The sequence below is a fragment of the Myotis lucifugus genome, unplaced genomic scaffold, assembly GCF_000147115.1.
Source record: "Myotis lucifugus unplaced genomic scaffold, Myoluc2.0 scaffold_525, whole genome shotgun sequence".
Lineage (NCBI taxonomy): Eukaryota > Metazoa > Chordata > Mammalia > Chiroptera > Vespertilionidae > Myotis > Myotis lucifugus.
This window is the reverse complement of record NW_005871573.1, coordinates 364,740-382,255: the sequence shown is the minus strand read 5'-3', so window position 1 is coordinate 382,255 and position 17,516 is coordinate 364,740. Positions and strand designations below refer to the sequence as shown.

Genomic DNA, 17,516 nt, shown 5'->3' with positions numbered 1-17,516 from the left:
ACTGTGAATAACTAAACCAGTCTACGGTGACAGGGTGTCTAGTTTATTTATAATTGTAAATCTCGGTCCATCTTGTTTGTTGGAGGGAACATTGGACTAAAACCATAGCTGTCCATGGTCAGGAGGCAGCTGTTGCAGCTTTTAAGGAAAGATGCAAACACCGTGTATAGCTCCCCAAGTGCGCACATATTTTTAGATGATGACCTCACCTTCATATCCTAGTTCCTCAGATTGTAACACATGGCCGGGCGTTATTTATCTTTCTTTCAAGACGGTGACATCATCCTCGGTGAGGTCACCTCTTGCAGAGCTGGAACCACTCCGCTGTGCACGGAGCAGCCTGCACCACAAAGGGCTTCCCTGTGCGCCAACAGGGGTGCCTGTAAGCGACTCTATCCAAATTTACTATTTTCCATCAGAAGGTTTTTCATTCTCAAAAAATGTAGCTATTAATACCCTTTTTTCCAAAACATGATTTCTATTTGCTTTTCGTCTAGAAAATAAGTTGGACTAAAAATAACTTTCAGTTGATGTTTCTTCTTTGAGAACTAAAACCCACACCTCGTAGCAGTGCTCAGACGAATTCAGAGTCAGCTGCTAATGAGAGGACTTTCAGGGGAATGAGTCTTGAAAATGTCTCGTGTTTAGCATGGACAGGGTCAGACTGCATGAAAGCATGGGAATGGCATCTGTTGGTTTTATTCACACACGTGTGTGTGTGTGGGGGGGTTGTGTGTGCATGCTGGCGTGTTTTGCACACTTTATTTTAAAACAAGAGCTCATTCTTTATTTAACTTGGTGATGGCTCTGGTAGATTTGGATGTGGTTTGTATTGGTTAACTTCCATACACCAGCCAGCTGTCATTGTCTCGGATTGTATCATGTGCAGATGTGGACTATCTACTGGGAAAATACTTAGTGACACAGTAATGATTACCAAATGGAAGTTTACAATTCGAGATAAAATAATTTATATTAGATTAGATTTCACTGTTTACCCTGAAGTTGATGTCATGTGTCCTTGTGAATTACCCAGCAATACGTCGCCCTCTAGTGGTTCGGAAGTCACAGCGCCAAGCGCCATCTGTTAGAATGTAGAGTTTGAACTGAGAATAGAATCCTGATGGCTCTGACCCAGAGTGAGGAAGGAGGTGTCCTGGGGCCAGGCCGAGACCCCGGTTCTAGCCCAGCTGTCCCTCCCGCCGGCTCCGGGGATGGCTCCGGACCCCGAGTCCTGCAGAACCTTGAGGGGTGGCTGGACCACAGGTTCTGCTGCTTTTCGCAGGACTGCGTTCGGGGAGGGAATGCTTCCCAGTGCTTGCGAGGTGGTGGATCGGGACCAAACCCGGGCAGCGTACCCACATCCTGAATGTGTTTCCCACATTCTCTGCCCTAAGATGGCACAGGAAACACAAACGAGAAAGGGCTGAGATGTGGCTCCGGAGCCAGGGGTCCCTTCCCCCAGCCTCACCTGCGCGCAGACGACACTTGGAAAGTGGCAAGAGGAGCCCAGTCAGTCGGTCCCTCGTCCTCTCGGGCACTGACTGTGCCTCATGGCTTGTCAGGGACAGGCCGGCACTGCTCCCCCGGAGGCCACCGAGCTGCGTGCTTTCTCTGTCCCCGCCACACGCAGCGTGGGCTGCTCGGTCCCTCTGCCCCTGGCTTTTGGAAAGGGTCCCTGTAGCCACGGTGGCGAGAAGCGGCTGCCGCTCCTACACACGGGACAGGGACCGCCTCGCCCTGCCGACTGCACGGCTGGTCCTGTTGATCCACTCCGTGCGGGCAGGGCGCCTGGGGATGGGGCGCCAGCAGGCAGCTGCCCTGCGCCTTCACAGCCCTGTCCGGGCCCCTTCTCCACGCCCTCTGCCGGCCCCGCAGGCGGGGGACACTGGAGCGATGCGTGTGCATCTGCTGTTAAACGGGGGCCCACGGGTGGGCGATGGGGGTAACGAGGGAGGGCACGCGTGTAGGAGGGCAGGGGCACATGGGAAATCTGTCCCCCCCCATTCCCTAAAACACAGTCTTAATGTAAAAAATACATACACGCCCTCCAGCTGCAGGACCCCAGGGAGGAGCCCGGCTGGGAAGTAGTTGGTCCTGTGCCCTGGACTTGTTCCCTGGACACGAGTGCCTGGCTGGCCGTGGCCTTTAAACCCACAGGCGTTGGTTTGGGCGGCCTGGCAGCATCATTGATGCTCACACAGGGGCCGTCGCTCAGGGCGTGGCTGACAGCGGTCGGCTCTGTATGAGGAAGGCGAGGGAGTGAATCATTGCTGCAAAAATATGCCCCTTAGCAGAAACGTTGAGATCTGCCCATTAGCATTCACCTGTAAGGCTTTCACATCGTCACTGCTGCAGGAAATGGCACATCCTACAACTGAGACCTGGCACTTCTCAGGGAATGTGCTTTGTAAAGGCTCAGCCTGTGCAGGTTCCTCGTAACGACACCTCCCTCTCTCCCCAGAGCGCCCAGCGGATCAGCAGCTCGCAGGCCTCGCAGCCCCTCGCCACCCCCGTGGTGTCCGTGACGACGCCCAGCCTGCCCCCGCAGGGGCTCGTGTACTCGGCCATGCCCACCGCCTACAACACGGGTAAGCGGCTCACGCCTTTGTCCTGTGACTTCACACACATTCACGGACACATGACTGCCAGCGTTTGAGACTCCCATTTGCATCGGAACTCGCCGCCCTCTAGGACGTTACAGACAAGAGAGGCCAGCGAGTGGCTCCCAGGTGACCTTGACCCACAGGCACAGCAGCTGTCGGAGGAGGGCGCGTCCCGCAGCCTTTCCTGCTGGTGACCAGCACAGCGTCCCGTCCCGGCCCTGAATGAGCCGTTTCCCCTCGCTCCCCGTTAACCTCCTTTGGGGGAGGCCTGTCCCTGCGGAATGGGAGTCAGGAGGCGGCACGCGCTCCCTCGTGCCTCCAGGACCCGCCGCGGGCTCTGTGTGCGGCTGAGGGCAGAGCCAGCCAGGCCTCCGCTGGCAGCTTTCCTCCTTCCTTCCCTCCCCTCAGGCGTTAGGCCTTGTCTCCCAGGGCCCCTCGGGGGTGAGCGGCACATCCTCACACTGAGCGGTCAGCGGTGACCAGTTACTGAGCGTGTCCTGCGGGTTTGTCAGGGAAGAGGGCGTGGTTAGCGGGAAGGTGGGGTCCAGGGGGAGAGAGAGAGAACGACACTGGAATGACCCCTGACGGGCGTGTTCAGGCTCCATCTCGGCTCTGGCCTGAGAGTGTGTGACCCGGGCCGGGAGGGCGCTGGGCGTTCGAGGCGAGACTGCGGGTCAGGGCTGGACAGGCCCCATCGGAGATGCGGGCGTTGCCTGGAGCGCACTGGGAGCCGTGGGCTTTCAGCAGGGAGGGGTCCTAGTTGTGGCTGCAGTTGCGTAGGGGCAGGGGGAGCAAGGCCCCGTGGGCCGGGGCAGTGGCGGGGACACAGCTAGAACCGAGCGGACGTGGGGGAGAGGCGTCAGGGTGACACCCCAGGTTGTGGGCCGAGCGGCGAGGCGAAGGCTGCTACGGTGAGCAGAGGAGCAGGTGAGGAGGCGAGGAGGCGCGTGGAGACATCCCAGCGCACAAGCCAGGAGGTGGTTGGAAGGCTTGGCAGTCAGAGGTGAAGAGATGGTTGTGGGCTTTGAGGGTCACTGTGGAAGGCATCAGTGCGATGGGCCCCCACCCCCACTTCTGTGGGGCCGGGTGAGGCGCTCTGAGGGACACAGGACAGTACAAGAGAGAATCCTGTTTCGACTCGGCTGCTTTTGGCTTAATTTTATTTTTCAGTTACAGTTGACATTCAACATTGTTTTGTATTGGGCTCAGGCGGACAGCATTGTGGTGACACAGACACTTTACAAACTGATCCCCTGATATTTCCCATCCCCTCCCTGAGCGTCATGATTACATTACAGACCCCATTCCCTGTGCTGGCTGCACGTTCCCATGGCTGCTCTGTGACTGCCCCTTTCCTCTGCTCCACCCCTCACCCTCCCACCCAGTCCCCACACCTCCCCTGTCTCCGCATCTGTGAATCTGTTATTTATTTTGCTCCTTAGATTCCACATACAAGTGACCTCACATGTCATTTCTCTGTCTGATTTCACTTAGCACAGTCCCCTCCCGGCCCCCAGGCCGTCACTGCGGTAGGTGCCTCCTGCAGGGCGAGGGGCGCTCACTGTGGATGTGCCCCAGCCCGTCCATCCACTCCCCACCGCTGGCACCTGGGCTGCTGCACGTGCTGCAGGGAACAGGCGTGTTTTTCTCTTGCATGTGTGTTATTTGTTCAGATATGAGCCTGGGTGTGGACTTGCTGGGTCATAGGCGGGGTCACTGTTAATTTTTGAGGAAAGTCCACAGTTTCCCACAGCGGCTGCCGTCTGCCTTCCCGCCGGCAGTCACAGGGGCTCCCTTCTCCGCACCCTCCGGCGCTTGTTGGTGGACGGAGCGATGGCAGCCGTTCTGACGGGTGAGGCGGCACCTGGTGTGGTTCTGATCTGCCTCTCGGGTGGTCAGTGATGCCTGTTGGCAGCTGCATGTCCTCTTTGGAGAAGAGGCTCCTTTAGGTCCTCGGCCCATTTTCAGTCGGAACGTCTGCTTCCCGCCTGAGGGGATCTGTCAGGAAAACATCGCTGAGAGAATCGTCAGGTTCTACCCCGTTCTCTTCTGGAGTCTTACGTTCCGAGCCTGACATTTCAGTCTTCGTCCATTTCAGTTTATTCACTCTGCTGGGTAGCGGGGGGCCTTGCTGTGCCCGTCTTCCCCAGCGTCAGCTCCTGCCTCCTGTCCAGTGTCGCTGGCGTACAGCGTGGCTGCCTCCTGGGCGCTCTGCCGTCCCCCTGGTGGGCGTCTGTACGTCAGCCCGCGGGAGGTTGATGCCAGGCCACACCTCCCACTTCGTTCTTCTTTCCCACGATCCCTGGGTCACTCAGGGCCTCCGAGGTTCCACACACATTTCTGGATTCTTTGGTCTCGTTCTGTGAAAACACCTTCAGCTGCTTTTTTAAAAAATGGTAACTTGGTGGGAAGACCAACTTCTTTCAACGCCCCTGGAGACGTGAGAAAGTTAAAAGTAGAAGAGCTTTCGGCACCTCTCGTTTAGAACTAGATGGGAAGCCGAGTGCTAATGAGGAACGAATCACTGAGTGAGCGCGTGTCTGGGCCTTGGCCGCAGTGGTGGTGACTGACGCAGGCGTCGGGGCCGTTTCCTCTTGAACTTGGACACAGGTGGCCTGCCATCGAGGGGGACGGCCGTCCTGTAGCAAAGGGAGTGAGTTGTGCAGTGACGCGTGGACTGTCCAGGGCACGGAGCTTGGCACCGGAGAAGGCGCTGTCGTCCCTGGGACGTGCTGACAGGGACCGAGTCTGCAGGAGCTGGAGGGAGTGTGTGTGTTTAGGATGCTAGTGTGTGTGGCGGGGGAGATAGTATTTAAAATAAGTTGCCTAGCAACAGCCTTGGGCGATGGCCTTTGTATTATTTATAATTTCACAAAAAGTTGAGATACTTGTAAACTGAACATTTGGCACAACATTGAAACTGAGTTTACTGACCTGACCCCGGACCATGGGAGAGAGCGAGGTCTGTGAGCGCCCCCAATGTCACTCACGCTGGGACCTGCCTGGGCCGCCCTCTCTTGCAGATTACTCGCTGACCAGCGCGGACCTGTCGGCCCTGCAGGGCTTCAACTCGCCGGGCATGCTGTCGCTGGGCCCGGTGTCCGCCTGGCAGCAGCACCACCTGGGCCAGGCCGCCCTCAGCTCCCTGGTGTGAGTACCGCCCGCCCCGGGCTCGGCTCCCTTCTCTCAGGTCTGGCTCTGCGGGCGTCCACCGACTCCCACCGCGCCGAGGACCGGCCCTCGTGTCCTGGGCAGGGGTGCTGTCCCCCTGCTCCCCGGCCTTCGTCCTCCTGCCCCTACAGTGTCCAGGTGGCCAAGCGTGTGGAGGAAACCGTTTGCAGGCTCTACATGAGCTTGGAGGTTGAGCGCACGAGGGGTTCCTTGAGGTTCAGGCAGCCAGGCTGCGATGGACGCACAGAGGCACACGCTCAGGATCTAGGGGGACGGGGTGCCGATGGCACCACACGCACCCCCACTTCCCGTGTCTGACGCTCCTGTTCGAAGAGAGGCAGCCTGACCATCTTGAGGCCCCCTGGCCACAGCCTCCCTCCACCACAGACGCCTGGAAAAGGAGCCGTGCCCTGGGCTCGTTCGGCTCCCAGGGGAGGGCGAGAGGGTGGGTGTCGGGCAGACCCAGCCCGCTGCCCGCCTGCCCCCCAGGAAGTGCTCCCCAAGAGAACCTGCTCACGGGCAGGTGTGGGCGGCGGGAGCTTCCAGCTGTGAGGATAGACATGGTTACCCCGTGATTCCCACGCAAGCTACTCCTCACCCACTCTCGCCCGCCTGCGAGTGAAGGGGACAGTGGGACCAGACGCCAGCACAGCAGGAACAGAAGCAGGAGGCCGGGGAGCAGCTGGGACAGCGTAGCAGACCCCCCACCTCCCTGCGGCCCTCCTGCAGCGGCCCTCGGTGACCCTGTGGGAAGTGGGTCTTGGACAGGCCCCTCGGCCTGTGTCTGCCTCCCGGAGGGACACCCTAAGAATCGCCCTGTGGAGGGGGGCGGGCCTACCTTCCTGAGGCTGCTGCTCACGGGCAGGGGCGCGGGCTGCCTTGAGCCGCTGTGAGCACAGCGGGCCTGTCCCCGAGCAGGGCCGGAGGGAGGGGAGCCCATGCGGTCCGGGCTGCCCTCCAGCCGTCGGGGCCTGCGCGGCCTGCACACTGACCGCTGGGCGCTCCGGCCGCGAGGCGCTGCCCGGGCAGAACTAGCCCCTGTGTCGCCGGGGCCTGTTGGGCTCCTTCCCGCGGGGGGCGGGCTTCTCGGGGCGGTGACGGCGCTTCACGCTGGGCGGACCCCCCTCTCCCCGCAGGTCCGGCGCGCAGCTATCTCAGGGTTCCAGCCTCTCCATCACCAACCAGAACGTCAGCATCAAGTCGGAGCCCGTCTCGCCTCCTCGGGACCGCGTGACCCCGTCGGGCTTCCAGCAGCAGCAGCCGCCGCCGCCCGCCCAGCCCCCCCAGCCCCCGCAGCCCCGGCAGGAAGTGGGGCGCTCCCCCGTGGACAGCCTGAGCAGCTCCAGCAGCTCCTACGACGGCAGCGACCGGGAGGACCCGCGGGGGGACTTCCACTCCCCGGGGGTGCTGGGCCGGCCCCCCAACGCCGAGGACCGGGAAAGCCCGTCGGTGAAGCGCATGCGGATGGACACGTGGGTGACCTAGGCCCGCGGCGGCGAGTGTGACCGCAGTGCACCGCCCGCGCCGGGGGTCGGGACCGGAGGTAACGCTATTTATATGTACAGACAGGTCCGTCCGCCGCCTGTGTGTGTGTGTGTGAGTGTGCGTGTGCGTGTGCGTTGCTGACAGAACCCGGCCCCTCCCTGCGACGCCTCCGCCTGCAGACGTGGTCCGTGCGCCGCGGGCTCCGTGTTTCCTAACAGACAGTTTCGCAGAGAAACGCGCGCCCGCAGGCAGCCCTCCTCCGGGGCCCGAGAAACGCTTCGTAGACAGAGCAGCGCAGGCACCAGAAAGCAATACTGTACATAGTGTCCCCTCCTCCCCGCATGGGCTCTGCGAGGGGTGCATGGGGGGCTGTCCGGTCACACGAAACCCCACGCCTAACCGTGTTGCACGCGCAAGTGTATCGGGTCAGAGAAGTGATCTTAGCCAATAAGAGAGACTAGAAACGCATGAGACCTGCCGAACCCTAGCCTAGAGAGATAGAGCATTAACGAGGTAAAGTAATATATTAAGTTATGATTGGACTATGTCAGAAGTTTCTTTACAGTAGAATCTTAAAAATTAAAGAAACGGATTTTAGCTCATGTATATTTTATATGAAAGAAAACACCCTTATGAATTGATGACTATATATAAAATTATATTCACTACTTTTGAAAACATTCTGCTATGAATTATTTATATAAGCCAAAGCTGTATGTTTTAATTTTTTTTTTTTTGAGAATAGCTTTATCTTGTTTTAACTTTTTAGTTTTATTCTAAGAGGGGGAAAATACCTTGCAAGCAGAACCTTGGGGGAAAAAAAGCCATGAACACTTATTATTCTATATATAAATTAAAAGTTGAGCCAAACTCTTTCTGTACATAGCATCTTAAATATATTATCACCTTCGATGTAAGTACCTATGTATTGTATGGTCACCAGATTAAAAAGTATATTTTTGTGGATTTGCCGCCAATTTGGGGGACAAGGCGAGATCCTTAAGTAGAGTACTCACTGTTGAGTATTCCCTATTTTGTTAAATATACTGTACTTGGGTTTTAATTATTGGCCCAGTCTCTGCGAGGACTGTGCGCGGTCCTCCGGGTGGTGAGTGTGTGCTGTTGCATTGTAATCCGTGTGCTGTATGGGTTGAGCAGCATTCTATATTTTATGTGTGTACATAAATAGCAAAGTGGCAAAAGTGGTGTTAAGTTCATCCTGCATAAATGGAAAATTTGTAACGGATTTTACAAGGCATTCTTTAAAAATATAGAAAATGCTGACCTGATTGACAGAGAAAATGGCCAAATCGAGGTGCACAAAGGTTTCCCACGTGGAAACGGTGAGGGCGGCGCCGTGGGGGCAGGTCTTCTCTCCGGACCCCCCCAGTGGCCCGACGTGGCTGGTTACGGAGACTCCGTCCCAGCTCCACCCGGAAATGCCCCTTCTGGGGGGATTCGGGTGCAGATCGGGGCTCGGCCCGCCACCCCGAGGTCAGTGCACCCTCAGCTGGGGGTTGACCAGAGCCTTCCTCTCCCAGGAGTGGGGGTCCCAGGTCCCGGCTGGTGCCATGAACGAAATTCCAAGTCCTGTAATGTATGTCCACCTACCAACGGTTTTAATATGACTTTTCCCAAGAAACTCAAATAGGGTTCAAAAACGCTGCTATTTTCTATTTGACACTTACTGGGAGCAGCTGCCTATGTACCTGCATGTCTATCCCCCTAAAGTGCACCCAGGCCAAAAAGGGAGGGAGGTGCCCTCCTCCGTCTACACACAGGGCTCATTCGGGAAGCACTCGCTTTTCTTGAAAACATCCTCATCTTCCTGACCGACTCACTCACAGGCACATCCATAACCACCCCTAACAGACAAGACAGCCCCCCACGAGGCTCGCGATGAGCCTCCCACTGTCACCCACCGAGCGGGGCCGTGGGAGGCGACCGCCCGCTCTGCGTGTCCATGGCCGCCGGCCGCACACGGGGCGGGAGCCCCGCACATTGACTGTCTTTCTTGTGTGCCTTACGAGACGGCTCCCGACAGTCCAGTCTCTCTTCCTATGCAGGTTTCTGATCCGCACGCCCGCTCCCCTAGAACACGGCCCCGCCAGGCTCGGAGTCTGTACGGCAGTGGTTCTCAACCTTCCTAACGCTGCAACCCTTTAATACAGTTCCTCATGTTGTGGGGACCCCCAACCATAAAATCATTTTCGTTGCTACTTCATAACTAATGTTGCTGCTGTTATGAATCGTCATGTAAATATCTGATATGCAGGATGCATTTTCATTGTTACAAATTGAACATAATTAAAGCATAGTGATTCATCACAAAAACAGTATGTAATTATACATGTGTTTTCCGATGGTCTTAGGCGACCCCTGTGAAAGGGTTGTTCGACCCCCACAGGTTGGCGACCCACAGGTTGAGAACCGCTGCTGTACGGCAACCACAACCACAACCACAATCACATGACCAGGGGGCGAGGGGCTGTGCTTCCAGGAACCGAATCCAGACTGTTACCCCTTGTCCCGCACGCAGTGACGGGAGCACGACACTCCTCACCACGACGCCACGTACGAACACGCCTCCTGGTGGGCGCCACCCCGACTGGGCAGGACACTAGCGGGGTCGCTTGGCACCTCCATTTCTTACCCTTTCAGACGCGTGGGTTTTGTATGACACCATCACCAGAAAATGCACCCATCCCAAGGAAGTATTTTATTACTAAAAACAAAAACAAAAAAAGCTTCGCGTGAATTGCACTGGCCGGGACAGCTTCCAGCCGCTGTCCTTCCCTCAGGACCCTCACCCCAGGGAGGGCGGGGTCCCCATCGACCGTCACATGGCCCCACCCCAGACGCCATCGCCTGAGCCCTAAGTACGTCCACTGCGTTAGAGGCTAAATCAGGGTTTGTTCTAAGGAACGTCTCACCGTTTCCCTTCCCTAGGGCTCCCCCTCAGGCACCCACATGTTTCCGCACCAACCATCCCGCGCACAAGAGACACAGTGAGCAGGAAGCGGGGCCCCGGGCGTGGGAGCCAGGGAGCCGGGCGCTGTGAGAATGTGAAAAGGGTTTACAAATGCAACACTTTCCTTTCTCTGTAGAAACTCCCTTCACTTTGCTGTGCGAGAAGACACTGCTTTGCTATATTTAAAACGGCTTTTTTACAAGAGATTTATGTCTTTGGTAAATGTTTGTAGTCACCAGGTCACACGAAGCTGTACGCGGTTTGATCATGTGAACCGTTTGGCGGCACAAGCTGGACTTTGTTGCCATCCTTGCGATGAAAATAAGTTACCCTGTTTTCCCTGACGTGTTTTTCCTCCTTATTCAATAAACATAGTGACCTTTTTATCAAATGGTCGAGCTGCGGAGGCTGTGGTAACTGTGTCCTGCTCTCACTGCCGTCCAGGCGCCTGGCCTCTCCTGTGGCCTCCGGACCCTGCCCTGTGGTCCCCGAGCCCCGGGCCTCCCCCTGCGGCGGGTCCTGCGGGGTCACGGGGGGGGGTGCGGTGAGGAAGGGGGGGCTGACAGCAGATCCCACTTATCATAGTTGTTTTACCCCAAATGCACACAACACTGAGCCAGAGGCAGAAGATCTACTAAATAAACAGCTTGTTTCCAAGGCTGTCGCTGGGAGACAGCGCCCTCTTCCTCCATTCACCCCCGAGCCTGGCTGCGCAGATGTCTGCCGTCCGTTAATCGAGGGCTCCACCTTCCTGCTGCTTCTCCCTGCCGGCTGCCTGCGGCGAGTGGGTTTGGAAGCTGGCTGAGTCCTGTGGCTAGAAGTACTCGAACCCCACCTGCAGCTACTCGGTGCCCCCCCCCACCCCCCGTTTCTAAGCCGATCCCGCCTGCCTGGCAGCAGCCAGGGGAATGACTTCCGTGGGCGCCCTCTGCCCACTGGGGGCTCCGGCCGCCTGTCCAGGGGCTCCCGGGTCAGAGTGCCACTCCGTGTGGACAAAGAGGGAAGCAGTGTTCCCCGCCTCCTATGGGTAGGGGCGCCCGCCTTGGGTGCGGGGGCACAGGGCAGGGGTGCCAGGGGCGGGAGGGGGGGGCCGGGCCACCAGGCAGTGCGGATGAGCACCGGGTGAGGAGCTGGGCACAGGCAGCCCCCCAGGCCCTGCCCACCCTCAGGCCTGGCCTCAGTCACCTCCTCACAGCGCCTGCCGCTCAGCCTCTGCCTCGCGGGGCGGCTGGGGAAGGAACCGCTCAGCTGTAGCACTAACACCCGTGTCACCTAACTTCCCTGCCGCTCACATTCACGTCACCATAGCAGCACCATCAGCACCGAGCGCATCGAGTGCCCAGCACCATCAACAACACCCGACTGAGCCTCCCAACCGCCCGGGCCCTGCCCACCCCGGGGCCCCTCCGCCTGGGCAGACGGGCCGTCACTGTGAACAGGGTCCCTACGTGTGGCTGTGGCTGTGGCTGTGGCTGTGCCCAGGGTGCTCCCTGGACCGGACGGGTCTGCTGGGTCCCGCGTGCACCCTGGGGCCATGGTGTCGATGCCTCAGGCCGCGTGGCGCTGGCCTTGACCACCAGGCTACCCGCTCCACTGGGCTTCTCCCCCAAGTCCCTGCCCTCCCGGTGCTGACGAGTATCTTGGGGACACACTGAGACAGGTCCCCTCACACTCCGCCGCGCAGTATGGCGTCTTGTTCGCAATGATGACGGTGCCATTTCCCTGCACTTCCCGACATTCATTCATTGAACCGTCCACACCCCCCTCCACTCCCCACTCCCCACTTGTCTAATTGCTGTTATTATGGGCGCAGGGAACCCATCTTATTCTCTGGGTTATAACGGCACCATCATGGCTGTTCCTCACACCGTCCCCGCTGTGGCCGCCGAGAGCGCCTCCCGCGGGACCCCCAGGCTCCGGGCATCTCCTCCCTCTGCCAGCAGCGCCCACTCCCGTGGCCCTGCCTCCTGCGGATCAACAGCTTCTCCAAAGAGGAGATCAAAGGGGAGTCAAGAACCAGCTTGAAACAAGTGACCATGGAAACGGGTACAAATCCTATGGATGCTGCAAAAGCAGTTCTTACAGGGGAAGGTGCAGTGATAAACGCACATGGAGGAAAGCAGCAAAGAGCTCAAACAACCGGAACCTACACCTCAAGGAACTAAAACGGAAATAAGCCACGCTCAGCAGAAGGAAGTGACAGCACACACTGAGGGGGAGAAACAGGGAAGACCAATGACACTAAGCTGGGTTTTTATTTTTATTTTTTAAATATTTTTATTGATTTCAGAGAGGAAGGGAGAGGGAGAGAGAAACATCAATGATGAGAGAGAGTCATTGACTGGCTGCCTCCTGCACGCCCCCCATTGGGGATCGAGCCCGCAACCCAGGGATGTGCCCTTGATCAGAACCGAACTCGGGACCCTTCAGTCCACAGGCCGCCGCTCTACCCACTGAGCCAAACCAGCCAGGGCTAAGCTGGTTTTTTACCAAAAAGATGACCGAGATCGATAAATCTTAAACTGAAAATATCAGAACTGATGCCCGGACGTGCGTAGCTCTAAGGCACTGCTGTGGATTAACACCCACAGTGGACAACCCAGGCCAGATGGGTCAGTCCCGGGACTCGGGAACCCTGAGCAGACCCAGTGCCGCGTCAGGAGCTGGACCCGCCCACCAGGCCCTCCTGGGCCAGGGCGTTCCCCAGGCGACTGGTATCAGATGCTCAGAAGCGGGAACGGAAGAGCAGACACGCCCGGACTCACCACACAAGGCCGGCAGCTCCTGACCCGGAGCCCGAAAAGGACGATATACGCTCAGCACAGACCAGCGTCCCCGACGAACAGAGATGCAGAAATTCTCCACGAAATAGCAAACCGCGCTCAGCAGCTCAGAGCGGGCCACTCACCACCAACACATGGATCGGTTCCAGGGATGCAGGACCGTTCCCCCAACAGCCCCATCGGTCCCTGGGATACATGCGCCTCCTTAACGAAACCCTAGATCGTCCCCACAGGAGCAGGAAAAGCATTTGACAACGTTCGCATCCGCCCCTGATACCAGCGCCTCGGCATCAGGGAGAGGACTGTGCCTCCCACAGCGAAGGCCGCCCACAAGCCCCCGCGAGCGTCGTGCTTCACGGCGGAGGCTGGAAACTTCCTCGGGGGCCGGTGCCCGCGGAGGGGCCACGCTCACAGTGCGGCCGCCCGGCCAAGGGCGCAGCCAGAGAGAGAAATAAGCGGCATCAGAATTGGAAAAGCAGCAGCAAAATGGTCTCTATTGAAGATGGCAATTGTTAATCCGCACCTGAGGGTATTTTTTCCATTGCTTTTCAGAGCGAGTGGGGGGTAGGGGGTGGGGGGAGAGCAGAGGGGAGAGATGGAGAGAGAAATGTCAATGTGAGAGAGACACATCGAGTGGTTGCCTCCTGCAAACCGAGCGAATCCACAACCTGGGTAGGTGACCTTGACCAGGAATCAAACCCGTGACCTTCCAGTGCGAGGGCCAACGCTCTAACCATTGAGCCACATGGGACAGGGCCAGAAAACAAATCTTACGTATATGTGTATGTATACATATTCCTAAAGACTCCCCCCAAAAACTGTTAGATCTAATCAATAAAATCAAGGTACAAAATTAACATGCAAAAATCATCAGTGTGCATACAGTATGAGTTATCTAAAGAAAGAAAATAATCCCATTTTAAAATAGCATCGAAAACGATAAAATACTGAGGGATACACTTCACCAGGGACCGGTGAAAATCTTCATGCTGAAATGACCTGATCCTGGCGACAGAAGCGGAGATACAAATACATGGAAAGCTATTCCTGTGTTCACGGACCGGGAGGGTTAATACGGTTAAAATTCCCCTATTACTCGAAGTCATCTACAGACTCATGCTAGTCCTACTGAGATTCCAATGGCATTTTCTGTTTGTATCCAGAAGTAAAAAAACAACCCTGCACTGGCCGGTGTGGCTCAGTGGATAGAGTGTCGGCCTACGGACTGAAGGGTCCCGGGTTCGATTCCGGTCAAGGGCACATGCCCAGGTTGCGGGCTCCATCCCTAGTAGGAGGTGTGCAGGAGGCAGCCGCTCAATGATACTCTCTCATCATTGATGTTTCTGTCTCTCCCTCTCCCTTCCTCTCTGATAAAAATATATTAAAAAAGGAAAAACAATCCTAATTCATATGGAAGCACAGAAGACTCTGAATGGCCAAGGCGATCCTCACAAACCAGGACAAGGCAGGAGCCCTCACACTCCCTGGTCTGAGGTGTGTCACGAAGCTACAGTGATCAGAACAGCATGGTGATGGCGTGGACCAGTGATGGCGAACCTTTTGAGCTCGGCGTGTCAGCATTTTGAAAAACCCTACCTTAACTCTGGTGCCGTGTCACCTATAGAAATTTTTTGATATTTGCAACCATAGTAAAACAAAGACTTATATTTTTGATATTTATTTTAGATATTTAAATGCCACTTAACAAAGAAAAATCAACCAAAAAAATGAGTTCGCGTGTCACCTCTGACACGCGTGTCATAGGTTCGCCATCACTGGCGTAGACAGACACAAGCCGCCGGAACAGAACCCAGAGCCCAGACATGACGCAGGCATATGGAGTCCAGTCAGATCTGACGGGGAGCCACGCGCGCTCCATGGAGGAAAGGCGGCCTCGGCATAACTGGAGAGTCACAGGGGAAAAGTCAAAGTGGGGGCGTCCTGGCAGCCGGTGGAGGTCCTGCTTCCAGGCCTGTCCTCTGTGCTCAAGTAAGCTCTAAGGCAGCGGTTCTCAACCTTCCGGCCCTTTAGATACAGTTCCTCATGTTGTGACCCAACCATAAAATTATTTTCGTGGCTACTTCATTACTGTCATGTTGCTACTGTTGTGAATCGTCATGTAAATATCTGATATGCAGGATGGGCTTAGGCGACCCCTGTGAAAGGGTCGTTCGACCGCCAAAGGGTCGCGACCCACAGGTTGAGAACCGCTGTTCTAATGCATCCTGACAATCCAATCCGGTGACGTTGTTCAGTGAGCGGCAAGGGACCCATAAGAAGATGCGGGGAAAGGGGAAGGGGCAACGCACCATTTCTGTAACTTCAAAGCCAGTGAGGAGCAATTTAGCTACTTCATTCATTCATTCACTCATTCATTCAACATTATTTACTGTTTCTCTTTTATGCAAAGGACGGGAATGTCATATTATACTGATTATTTTTACGGCCAATGTTTATATTAAAATGACTCTTATCAGTAGCAAATACATAAATAAAAGTAGATCTCCATCTTCCACTACTCACAAATATTAACTCGGAACGGATGGAAGCCTTGAATGTGAGACTGAAAACCACGCAACTCATGGAAGAAAGCAGGAAGCCGGCTTCCCGACATCGGGGTCCACAATGATTTTTGGATCTAAGGACAAGCCAGCGCAACACACGTCACCACGACGTGGGACATCAAACCAAAAGCTCTACCGCAGCGGTTCTCAACCTGTGGGTCGCGACCCTTTGGCGGTCGAACGACCCTGTCACAGGGGTCGCCTAAGACCATCCTGCATATCAGATATTTACATGACGATTCATCACAGTAGCAACATGACAGTGATGAAGTAGCCACGAAAATAATTTTATGGTTGGGGCACAACATGAGGAACTGTATTTAAAGGGCCAGAAGGTTGAGAGCCACTGCCCTACACGGTCAAGGAAACAACCAAGAAAATGAAGACAACCCAAGGGACGGGAAAGCGTGTGCCAGCCTCATATCTAATAAGGGTTTAACATGCAAAATGTATAAAAAACTCTCACAACTCAACAGACAAAAGAAACAAAACAATCCAGTTTAAAAATAGGCAAAGGACCGGACGCCCAGCAAACACATGAGAAGGCGCCTCCCATCCCTCGTCCCGCAGCGCCGACCGCAACTCGACGTCCCGCGGGCGGGTCGGAATGGCTGCCCCCAAAGCGACAGAGATCACCAGAGCTGGCCAGGGGGTGGGGAAAGCGACTGTGAGGCGGTGCACCTACCACGGGAAACAGTATGGAGGCTCCTCACAAAAATAAAAGATTAGAAATAGAAATAGAACTACCGACTGATCCAGCGAGTCCACATCTGGGAGTGTATCCGAAGGACATGAAGACAGGATGTCGAAGAGCTCTCTGCACCCCATGTTCATAGCAGCTTTATTTGTAAATCTTTATTGTTGGAAATATTACAATTGCCCCCCCTCCCCCCCATTGGCCCCTTCTAGCTCCCCAACCCCCCGCCCCAGGCCTTCAGCACCTTATCGTCTGTGTCCACGGTCGGTCATGTCAGTTCTTAGGCTGATCAATTCCCACCCCTGAACCCTGCCCTGCCAATAGCAGCTTTACAACAGCAAAGACATGGAGAAAACTCAAGTGGCCATGAATGAATGGATGGATAAAGTTACACACACACACACACACACGCTCTGGAATATTACGGTGCCATAGAAAAAGAAACCCGACCCTTGAGGCTGACGGACCTTGAGGACATTAAGCGAAGTCTGTCAGTCAGAGAAAGATACATACCAGATCCTTCCATGTCTATGTGCGGGCTTAAACAAAGGAAAAAACCCAAACGCACAGAGAAAGATCAGACCTGTGCTCCCAGAGGCGGGAGGAGGGAGGCGGGGGCTGGACGAAGGCGGCTAAAGGCACAGCTCCCGGCTGTGCTGAGGGACATGACTGCGGAGAGCACGCGTGTGAAACTGAGGAGTAAATCTCCAGAGCGCTCACTTCCTTACAACAGGAACCCCCCCCCGCCAGACACAAACACGTGGTAAAACACTAGCAAAGGAGCTCTGTGGTTCTCGGACGTCCGCCTAATAAAACCCCGCTATCGCACATTATGCAGACCATCAGCGAGGCTGTGGGTGACCTTCGCCTGCCGGGTGACCTTGGGCCCAGCCCCTGCACAGGCCACCTCCATCTTGTCCAATGTTGTTCCTCACCTCTTAGTTCTGAATGACCAACCCCCAAGTTAAAAACAAAAAAAGGAACCAATTTCCTTCACAGAAGAAATGACTTTATTCCATCTGAGGGGAGTACAGGAGGCAGCTCCTCATTCTCTGCCCGGTAGTCAGTGTCCCGGCTCAGCCCGCCCTGCGGCCCCGGGGACAGTCAGCAGCCCTGGGACCCACACGCTCTGCAGCAAAAGCGCCCAAGTCCATTCTGTCCGGAGACCGTGGGTTTTGAGGCGCACACTTCATCACGAAGATCCTTCAAGTGTCCGCACGGAGCCCCGTTCCACGGGAC

At 56.1% G+C, this 17,516-nt stretch overlaps 1 protein-coding gene across 23 annotated transcripts in view; it reads left to right on the top strand.

The window, feature by feature from the left end:
* Positions 1-10,640, top strand: part of MEF2A (myocyte enhancer factor 2A) — a 60,202-nt gene extending 49,562 nt beyond the window's left edge. For 11 of the 23 annotated variants that reach the window (XM_023745255.1, XM_023745252.1, XM_023745253.1 and 8 more), the window contains 5 exons: positions 2,465-2,591; positions 5,630-5,756; positions 6,914-7,320; positions 8,537-8,756; positions 9,635-10,640. In XM_023745255.1, coding sequence (XP_023601023.1) covers positions 2,465-2,591; positions 5,630-5,756; positions 6,914-7,262 — 603 coding nt within the window. In that variant the 3' untranslated portion in view covers positions 7,263-7,320; positions 8,537-8,756; positions 9,635-10,640. The remainder of the gene's footprint in view (positions 1-2,464; positions 2,592-5,629; positions 5,757-6,913; positions 7,321-8,536; positions 8,757-9,634) is intronic. The other 12 variants (XM_014446335.2, XM_014446328.2, XM_014446334.2 and 9 more) reach the window with 10 other exon arrangements.
* The last annotated feature ends 6,876 nt before the right edge of the window (positions 10,641-17,516 follow it).